This window comes from Phoca vitulina, unplaced genomic scaffold (genome assembly GCF_004348235.1).
Source record: "Phoca vitulina isolate PV1807 unplaced genomic scaffold, GSC_HSeal_1.0 scaffold41, whole genome shotgun sequence".
Lineage (NCBI taxonomy): Eukaryota > Metazoa > Chordata > Mammalia > Carnivora > Phocidae > Phoca > Phoca vitulina.
Window position 1 is genome coordinate 11,829,763 of NW_022589744.1, and position 10,745 is coordinate 11,840,507.

Below are 10,745 nucleotides of genomic sequence, written 5' to 3' on the forward strand. Positions count from 1 at the left end.
CCCGCCCGCCTCGGCCCGCCCCGGCCCGCCCCTTCTCCTTCACCGCGGCCGGTGGGCGCGCTAGCGACCGCGGCGGAGGCGGAGCGGCGCCGGCGCGGGCGTGGTGACCGTACGCGGCTGCGGGGCGGGCGAGTCCTCCGCTCTCGTCCAGGGGCGTCCTAGAGCGGCCCCCCCGGGGAGGCAACCCCGGAAGACCGTCAAGAAATTGCCCCGGGGGGCGGGGAGGGAGGAAAGCCAGGCGCTCCTGGTAACCCGCCCCTCCCTCGTCACGCGATCGCGCGAGGCGGAAAGAGGGAACCCGAGGCCGCCGCGACGCCCCGACAGGTTGGCGAGGAGGTAGGGAAGGGGCGGGACAACGCGGCTGAGGAGGATTGCGCCTGCGCCTTGGGACGTGTCCGTCCCGCCGCTTCCGGGTCCGCCTGTGGAGGCCTCCCGAGGGCTGAAGGTCGTTGGTGGGGGCCGGGGGTGGGGTGGTTTGAACTTCTGGGCCACGCGGCGCTGCTGGGGAGGGTTGTCGTGGGGTTTCCCCAGACCCTCCCAAATTGGAGAAAAAAAGGAGGAGGACGAAAGTCGCCGGGGAAGAGGCCTCCAGTAATCTTTTGTTCAGATAATGGCATCCTTGCTGCCAGAAGCATTGGCTTCGGGGAGCTGGGTGTGGGATTGCGGGCCCTCCTCCCCATTAATGGGGTGGGTGTGGACCAGAATGTGGCCGAGCTGGCCGTTTAGGAGTCTTGGAATCCAGACTTTTTTTGCTTTCACAGTTATCACCACCGTCGTCGTCAAAGTAATAGATGTCCATGTTTAGGAAACCTAGTATCGGAGAATTTGTAATAAAAAGCAAGAGCTCCCCATCCTCAGAGGCAGCCACTTTTAACCAGTTGTGTTTTTAATTCTGATTACATAAAATACATGCTAGCTCTTGTTTTAGTTACCTTTGACTTAATACTTGATGAAGATAGAGCACACTACACCATCTCCTTTATCTCTCCCTAATATACCCTTATAACTTCAAACAACATACGAATCCACATAAAAAATCCACAGATTTTTTAAAACTGTGCACTTCATACTCTTATTTATTGCATCAGTTTTTAGTAACAGTACCGGGAATACGGTAAGGTAAATGAGGCATTCACCTCCGATATAATTTAAGGGAGCACTAATCAAGATTAATAAAGACAAGATCATTATTACTGATTTTTCCTTTTGCCCCAAACTCCAATATATCAGGGCAAGGCACTGTTACTGATTATGTTTTTAATGCCCCCCGGCGTTAAAATACTTAGTTTGGCTGCTGTGTTTGGATTGTCCTCTTGTCAAAAGCCCCCTCCCCAAATACCACAACACAACATCATAAGACGAAGGTGAGGTGATTGCTTACTCAGGTAAGGACAAACACTACTTGGCAAACCTTTGGCAGTGTCTAGGAGAAGGTAAGGCCAGAATTTATTGAGAGTTGGAAATTTAGTCTAAGGCGTGTCTTTCATTTCAGGACTGGGTAAGAACCCCAGTACAACAGGAGAAAATTGGTGGAAACATCAAGGCGAGGGAATTCAGATAACCTCAGAAAGCAAACTGGCTGTTAATGGTTAAACCATTTGCCTGGGCTGGACAGTCAAGAAGAGTTAAAAAAAAAATGCTAATGAAGGCATAGGACCAGAAAGTTCTGTTAATGTAGGCAGTAAGATGTGGTTTGGGTTCTCTGTGTCCAGTTTGAGTGTGGGGGTAGATGATCTTCATGAATACATTCTATTCAATAAATATTTCATAATGCCCAGACACGGTTTTAGGCACAGGGGATACTGTGAGGAATAATGCCCTCATGGAGCTGATAATCTAGTGGGAGACAGAGGCATTAAAGAAGTAAACAAATCACACTCTGAAATTCTATTACTTAGTAAACTACAATGAAGAAAATAAATCAAGCTAAGGGGATAGAGGGACTGGGGGTGGTGGAGAATGCTAATTTAGATAGGGTGGACAGGGAAGGCCTTGCTGAGGAGTCGGAGGATGAACTGAGACCTAAATAGGGAAAGAGAACCAGTTATGTGAAGGTCTGGGGAAGACTGCTCAAGTCTGAGGAAGAGCAAGTATGCAGGTCCTGAGGGTGAGCGTGAGCTAGAAGTGTGATGGCAAACGTCAGAGCCGAGAGGTAGGCCAGGTGCAGACCCCATGTGGCACTGTGGGCCAACACAAAGACTTTAAATTTTAATAGGAATTTATAATAGGAAGCCTTTAATTGATTTTCAGTGGGGTTTTGTGACCTGATTTACATTTTTAAATATTAATTGTGGAACTGTTCAAACATGTACAAAGGTAGAAGGAATAATACAATAAACTCCATCTACTTTTCACCCAGGTCCAATAATTATCCACTGTACCTTCACCCAATTCCCCCTCCATGTTAACTTAAAGCAAATCTGATATCATATCCATAAAGACTTTTAGTATGTATCTTTAAACTATTTTTAACACAATCCCAATACCATTATCACAATTGGAAATATTAACAAAAATTTCTTGTGGTCATTACAATCGATATTCAAATGTTTCATAAAAAATTGTCTACACTTAGTTAGTTCAAATCAGGGTCCAAACAAATTCTGCACATTGCAGTTGGTTGATAAGAATCTTAAGTCTCTTTTAATGTATAGGTTTCCACTGTACAATTTTTTTCTTCAACTTATTTGTTGAAAAAGCTAGGTCAAGCGGCACCTGGGTGGCTTAGGTCTTGATCTCAGGGTCACACCCAGTGTGACCTTAAAAAAAAAGAAAGAAACAGAAGAAAAAGGTAGGTCATTTTTCGCATTGAATTTCCCACAATCTGGATTTTACCATCTCTGTGATGTCTTTGATTTGTTCCTCGGTTTCTGTATTTTCTGTAAGCTGTTGGTTGTATCTAGAGGCATTGTTAGATTCAGACTTGAGGTTCTGGCAGAAAGTACTCCCTGTGGCATAGTTTCCATTTTAAAATATCACTGTGGTTGTTCTGAAGAGAGTGAGCAATAGAAGGAAAATAGTGGAAACAGACCAGTTTCAAAGCTAATGAAAGCTTGGACTGTGGAGGGAGTGAAATGCATAGATTCGATATGAATTTTTTTAAAAGATTTTATTTATTAATTTTTGAGAGCAAGAGTGAGAGCACGCATGAGCGGTGGGTGGGGGGGGCACAGGGAGAGGCAGACTCCCCGCTGAGCAGGGAGCCCAATGCGGGGCTCAATCTCAGGACCCTGGGATCATGACCTGAGCGGGATCATGACCCGAGCTGAAGGCAGATGCGTAATGACTGAGCCACCCAGGTGCCCCTACAATGAAGATTCTTATCTCCAAGAAAGAAACCCAAAGCTGATAAAAGCTATCATGAACTTAGTTACAGGTATTACTTTTCTGACCTTCAGTCCTACCATAGAAATCTTACCAATTGCTTCGGAAAAAAATGAAAGAAGCAGTCAAATCGGGTCACCATCCTTCCCATCCTTCCTGTACGGTATTTTTCAAATTTCCCAGTCGTTAAAAAAAGAAGCCTATTTCCCTTGTTCATGCTGTGGATTTTTCTCCCAGCAGTGGATGTTTTGCCTTGGGGAATGGAAAGGGCAAGGCGCTACAGTACAGGTGATTACTCCCACGGAAACCTGGCTAAGCCATAAGAAAAGCCAGCCTTGGTACAGCTTCTCAGAAACTTTCTTGCATGTCTGATGGTATATGGATAATGATTTACTGAGCCAGCTGCGCTTAAGGAAATTAACAGAAATGTCTTAATAAACACATAGCAACTTCTGCTTGAAAAAAAAAAATCAGGGGTGGGGCGCCTGGGTGGCTCAGTTGGATGGGCGTCTGGCTCTTGGTTTCAGCTCAGGTCGTAATCTAATGGGTTGTGGGATTGAGCCCTGCATAGTCTGCACTCAGCGGGGAGTCTGCTTGATGATTCTCTCCCTCTGCACTTCACCCCCCCAAAAATAAATAAATCTTTAAAAAATAAATAAAATAAAATTAAAAACTGGGGTACCTGGGTGGCTCAGTCAGTCAGGTGTCTGCCTTTGGCTCAGGTCATGATCTCAGGGTCCTGGGATTGAACCCTTAAATCAGGCTCCCTGCTCAGCGGGGAGTCTGCTTCTCCCTCTCCCTCTGCCCCTCACCCCACTCCTGCACGCTTTCTCTCTCAAATAAATAATAAATAAATAATAAATAAAATCTTTAAACATAAAGAAATGGATGAATGAATAATCAATGATGGGGCACCTGTCTGGTTCAGTCAGAAGAGCATGCTACTCTTGATCTCAGGGTTGTGGGTTTGAGCCCCGTGTTGGGCATAGAGATTACTTAAATAAATAAGTAAACTTGAAAAAAAATAAATGAGGTTGAAATTTGCAAAAGCATATACCCCTCCAAAGAGTCAATTCTACTGTATGAATAAAATAAAAAATAAAAATAAATTTAATGACATAGTTATTTATAGCTTAGTTTATAGTATATGTGGTACTTGAGAGTAAAAAAATTTTAAGATTTATTTATTTTAGGGGCACCTGGGTGGCTCAGTCGGTTAAGTGGCTGCCTTAAGCTCGGGTCATGATCCCAGGGTCCTGGGATCGAGCCCCGCGTCAGGCTCCCTGCTCGGCGGGGAGCCTGCTTCTCCCTCTCCCTGCCGCTCGGCCTACTTGTGCTCTCTCTCTCTCTCGAATAAATAAAAACCTTAAAAAAAAAATTTAAAAAAAAAGATTATTTATTTTAGATGGGGAGGGGGGTGGGGGGAGGGGTAGAGGGAGAGAATCCTCAAGTAGACTCACCACTGAGCACAGAGCCAAATGCAGGGCTCAAGCCTGGGACCCTGAGATCACACATGACCGGAGCAGAAGCCGAGTCGGACGCTTAACCGACTAAGCCACGCAGGTACCCCTAGAAAAATTACTTTTTAAAAAAAGAGTCTTAAGTTTTTACCTTTTTGCTAGATGGGACAGAATTGTCCCCATTATCCCAAAATAGGAACCAATACATTTTTTTCTTCTCTTGGCTGATTTTTGGTTTTGCTTTGTTTTGTTTTTTGCTTCTCTCTCATGCCAAAGATGATTTGGGGGCTCTCTCATTTCTGGGTCCAGGAATGGCTCCGCTCCCTGGTCGCAGGGATATAGAACATCTGCACTTAGGGCAGTAGGACTAGGCCTTGGCCATTTGCCCCTGTGCTGTTGTTCTGACTTGAAATGATCCTTGAACATTGACCAGTGACAGTGCTGATGACCTCGTTAGAGGGTACCAACACCTGTTATGCAAGGTTCTAGGTAACATTAAGTTTCTTTTACTTTTTTTTTTTTTAATTAAGTAGGCTCTATGCCCAGTGCAGATCCTAACGTGGGGCTTGAACTCACGACCCTGAGATCAAGACCTGGGCTGAGATCAAGAGTCAGACGCTTAACCAGCTGAGCCAGCTGAGCTACCCGGGCGCCCCTAACATTAAGCTTCTGTGCTAAAGCTGTATCATCTGGCTTCTGCAAGGATCTTACTTGGGATGATTTCATTGACATTTCCTGTGTTTCTGTCTCCCTTGGTTTAGCCTGTTAAACAGTTGAAGCCTATCACCTTCAGGGTTCCTTTGTCACTGAATAATTATTCCTGAATCCCCACTTCCCTAACATTTTCTACACGTGGATCCTCATGTTCTGGAGTGTTCTTTCACACATACACAGATGTATGTATTTTATGTACATGCCTGCTCCTTACCTTTTTCCCTGATGGTCTATCTTGGCGATCCTGCCATATGAGTGCATACAATGCCTCATCTTAAAAAGCCTGCCAAGTGTCCTTTGCATTATTATCACATGACTTATTAAACCAATGTTTTCTTTCTCTTTTTAAAATTACTAACAAAACTCATAACCCTAGTCTAACCATGAGAAAAACATCAGAGAAACCCAAACGGAAGGGTGCCACCCTGGCACCCTGGGGTCTTCATTTTTTTTTTTTTAAATAACCTTTTTATTTTAGAATAGTTTTAGATTTATATTTAAAAAAACAAACCTGTAGGGGCATCTGGGTGGCTCCGTCAGTTGGGCGTCCAACTCTTGATCTCAGCTCGGCTCTTGATCTCAGGGTCATTGGTTCAGGCCCCCCCTGAGCTCTGCGATGGGTGTGGAGCCTACTAAAAAAAAAAAGACTCACTTTATGTACAATTATGAAAGAATGTCAAAATATATTGGGACATCTGGGTGGCTCAGTTGGTTAAGCGTCTGCCTTCAGCTCAGGTCATGATCCCAAGTCCTGGATCGAGTCCCACATCGGGCTCCTTACTCAGCAGGGAGCCTGCTTCTCTCTCTACCACTCCCCCTGCTTGTGCTCTCGCTCTCTTTCTCTCTCTCTCTCTCTCTAAATAAATAAAATCTTAAAAAAATACATTAGGTGAAAAAAATCAAAATACAGAACAGCATATATAGTATAGAGGGAAGGGGTTAGGCACCTGTTGGCTTAGTCGGTTAAACATTCCTACTCTTGATTTCGGCTCAGGTCATGATTTCAGGGTCATGAGACTGAGCCCTGAGTCTGGCTACACGCTGTGTGATGGGTGTGGAGTCTCCTTGAGATTCTCTCCCTCTGTCCCTCCCCCACCCCTGCTCGTGCTCGCTCTCTCTCAAATAAATAAAATCTTTTTTTTTTTTTTTTTTTTTTTTTTTTTAAAGATTTTTTATTTACTTATTTGAGAAAGAGAGAATGAGAGACAGAGAGCACGAGCAGGAAGAGGGTCAGAGGGAGAGGCAGACCCCCCGCTGAGCAGGGAGCCCGATGCGGGACTCGATCCCGGAACTCCAGGACCATGACCTGAGCTGAAGGCAGTCGCCTAACCAACTGAGCCACCCAGGCGCCCTCAAATAAATAAAATCTTAAAAAAAAAAAGAAATTTAGAGTATAGAGGGGAAATAAATATCTTTGTTATTGTTTGCATAATGAAACCCTGGAAGGTTACATAAGAAATAAATAAAAATGATTTTAAGGGCCAGGGTTGGCAAACTTCAACACAGATCAGATCCAGCTCATTGCATGTTTTTGTAAATAAAGCTTAAGGAGCAAGTCTCACTCGTTTCTGTGTGTATTGTCTGTGACTGTCTTCATACTATTACGGCAACATTGAATAGTTGTGACAGAGATGGTGAGATACTGTCTGTCCTTTTATAGACCCCTCTTCGGGGCGATCGGGGTGGGACGACAGTTCTCCACGTAGGTTTTTTTTTTTTTTAAGATTTACTTATTTATTTGAGAGAGAAAGCGTGCGTATGCATGGGGGGGTGCTCGTGGGGCCGAGGGAGAGAGAGAGAGGTTTCAAGCAGACTCCGTGCAGAGCGAGGAACCTGACACGGGGCTTGATCTCACCCCCCGAGATCACGACCCAAGCCGAAACCCAAGATTCCCACACCCAACAGACTGCATCTCCCAGGTTATATCATTTTGCTTTTTTAAATTAGTGAATGGGGCGCCTGGGTGGCTCAGTCGTTGGGGGTCTGCCTTCGGCTCGGGTTGTGATCCCAGGGTCCTGGGATCAAGCCCCACGTCGGGCTCCTTGCTCAGCTTCTTCCTCTCCCACTCCCCCTGCTTGTCTTCCCTCTCTCGCTGTGTCTCTCTCTGTCAAACAAATAAATAAATAAATAAATAAATTAGTGAATGCATAACCGATCAAAAATTTTTTTGAATATTAAACTACCACTCTTAAATATTAAACTCCCACTCTTAAATATCTTTAAATATTAAAGTGCCACTGGAACTAGCCTATCAGGTGTTGCTGGTCTTGGGTATCTGCTAATCTCAGTCTTGTGGTCTGCTTGGCTTGTCAGGAATCTTCAGAAATCCCGCCCAGCTATTTGAGATGCTGCCCAAACCTGGGATCTATTACTTCCCCTGGGAAGTCAGTGCTGGCCAAGTTCCCAACGGGGGTACACTGAGAACATTCGGCAGGTGAGAATGGTTTTTTTCATAGGGTGGGGGGATGTTTCAGTGCCTCCCACACTCCCCCGCCAGAAAAAAACAATTAAAATGGTGTTATTATAAGTTTGTCTAGTTTTTTAAAAAAAATTTTTTTGAAGTTTTATTTATTCAAGTAATTTCTACACCCAACACGGGGCTTAAACTCATGACCCCAAGATCAAGAGTCGCACGCACCCCTGACTGAGCCAGCCGGGCGTCCCTTGTCAACTTATTTTTTAAGTGCTAAAACATTAATATGTTTTCACTGGAAAAAAGGTAGACAATCCATAAAAGTATAAAGAAAGCAAGTGAAAATCACCCGTAATCCCTCTCTCTGGACAGCCGTTGCTAACCTTTTGGTGATTAATTTAGACACGCTCGTGTATGGATGTACATGAATATGTGGATGGGTGTGTGTTCACACCACATATGTATAGTATCATTAGGGAAATGCAAATTAAAACTACAACGAGGTACTCCTATATGCCCACTAGAGTGGCTGAATTTAAAAAGACTGTTGATGGGGCACCTGGGTGGCTCAGTCAGTAGAACATGCGACTCTCGATCTCAGGGTTGTGAGTTCAAGCTGCGTGTTGGGTGTAGAGATTACTTTAAAAAAATAAAATCGTTAAAAAAAAAAAAAGAAAGAAAGAAACCAGGCCAAAAAAAAATTAGATGTTGTATGGTTCCATTTATGTAAAAGTTTAGAAAATGCAAAAAAAATCTATAGTGAAAAAAAAGCAGGCCAGTTGCCTGCAAGGATTGCCTGGGTGTGGTGTGTTGGAGGAATATGAAAATGCAAGAGGGAACTTTTCAGGGTGATGAAACGATGTGTTCATTATTGATTGTGCAGACAGTTGCTCAAGTGTATAAAATGTCAAATGTCAAAGTGTGTACCTTAAATATGTATAGTTTATTATATTTCGGTTATACCTAAGTAGAACCAGAGGGGAAAAGCATATGTTACAGAATGTTAAAAAGGAGGAGGGCAAAGACTTGAATAGACACTTCACAAGAGAGGATATACATAACACTTAGCAGTCATACAGAAAGTAAACAATTTTGCATATGCCAAAAAGATATATATATATACACAAATGGATAATAAGCACATGAAAAGATGCTCAACATCATTAGTCACAGGGAAATGCAAATTAAAACCACAACGAGGGCACCTGGGTGGTTCAGTCAGTTAAGCGTCTGCCATTTGGCTCAGGTCATGGTCCCAGGGTCCTAGGATCGAGCCCCGCGTCGGGCTCCCTGCTCGGCGGGGAGTGTGCTTCTCCCTCTGCCTCTGCTACTCCCCCTGCTCATGCTCTCTCTCTCAAGTAAATAAATAAAATCATTTTTTTAAAAGATTTTTATTTATTTGACAGAGAGAGACAGCGAGAGAGGGAACACAAACGGAGTGGGAGCACAGCGAGTGTGTGTGTTCCCTCTCTCCCTCCTCCGGCGGGAGACCTGCTTCTCCCTCTCCCACTCCCCCTGCTTGTGTTCCCTCTCTCACTGTGTCTCTCTCTGTCAAATAAATAAAATATTAAAAAATAATAATAATTTCAACAGAGTGCTATTGAACAATAGAAGGAATAAACCACTGATTTATCCAACAGCACAAATGAATCTCGAAACCATCACGCTGAGTGAAAGAAGCTAGACACAAAAGAATACATGCTGTTGTGATCCTATTTATATGAGGTGCTTGAGTAGGAAAATACACCTGTAGGGACCAAAAGCAGATCAGTGGTTGCCTGGCATGGGAGATGGGGAGATTGACTTCAGAGTAGTGGCACAAGGGAACTTTTGGGGTGATGGAAATGGGCCACATCTTAATCGGGGTGCTGGTTACATCAGTGTATACTTTTGTCAACACTCTCTAAACAGGTGCCTTGGGGCGCCTGGGTGGCTCAGTCGTTAAGCGTCTGCCTTTGGCTCAGGTCATGATCCCAGGGCCCTGGGATCGAGCCCTCCATCAGGCTCCCTGCTCGGCGGGAAGCCTGCTTCTCCCTCTCCCACTCCCCCTGCTTGTGTTCCCTCTCTAGCTGTCTCTGTCAAATAAATAAATAAAATCTTTAAAAATAAATAAATAAATAAACAGGTGCCTTGTAATGCATGTAATTTATATCTTTACAATGTAGACTGAAAACAATTTTTCTGACTTGTTGCTGCCATTTTTATTTCTCTGATCAGAGGCGCATGGGTATACTGGCCTCCCAGAGCCTTTCGAGCTTTCTGTGTTTGTTCTCTTTCTGGACAAAAATGATCACACTTTCCCTGACCTGCAGGCTGTGCCTCTATGATGTGACCCAATCCCGAGTGACGCTGAGAGCTCAGCATGGATCTGACGAGCACCAGATCCTGGTCTGCACCAAGCTGGTGGAGCCGTTCCAAGCCCAGAAGGACTCCCTGTACCTTGTCCTTGGAGAGCTGGAGCACCAGGGTAAGCCGTGGCTTCACATTCCCTTTTCACACTGGGTCCTGGGTGGGGCAGTCTTCGGTTAGGACGGGGCCTGGCTTCTGACCCAACAGGAGTCCCCCGCAGGACTAGCTTCCCTTCCAAAGCAGCCCACAAGTTCAAGGACTCATGGGAAACACATGTGATCGGGCTCAGTGGACCTGCTCTAGGGAAGTGAGAGAAGAGAGAAATCACTAATTTCTGAAGGCCCACCACATGCCAGGCCTGGTACTACACGGTTTGCTTCCATCTTTTTGAATTTGCCCACCAGGTCTTTATTTTTTATTTTTTATTTTTTATTTTTTTATTTTTTTAAATTTTATTATGTTATGTTAGTCACCATACAATACAT

The 10,745-nt window shown here is 44.4% G+C and overlaps 1 protein-coding gene across 3 annotated transcripts in view; it reads left to right on the forward strand.

Moving 5' to 3' along the window:
• Positions 1–27: 27 nt before the first annotated feature.
• LOC116647899 (cyclin-dependent kinase 3) overlaps positions 28–10,745 on the forward strand; it is a 22,770-nt gene continuing 12,052 nt past the window's right edge. Inside the window, exons 1-3 of one of the 3 annotated variants that reach the window (XM_032429525.1) lie at positions 28–336; positions 7,812–7,932; positions 10,224–10,378. In XM_032429525.1, coding sequence (XP_032285416.1) covers positions 7,844–7,932; positions 10,224–10,378 — 244 coding nt within the window. In that variant the 5' untranslated portion in view covers positions 28–336; positions 7,812–7,843. Of the gene's footprint in view, positions 337–365; positions 446–7,811; positions 7,933–10,223; positions 10,379–10,745 lie in introns of those variants that run through there. The other 2 variants (XM_032429528.1, XM_032429527.1) reach the window with 2 other exon arrangements.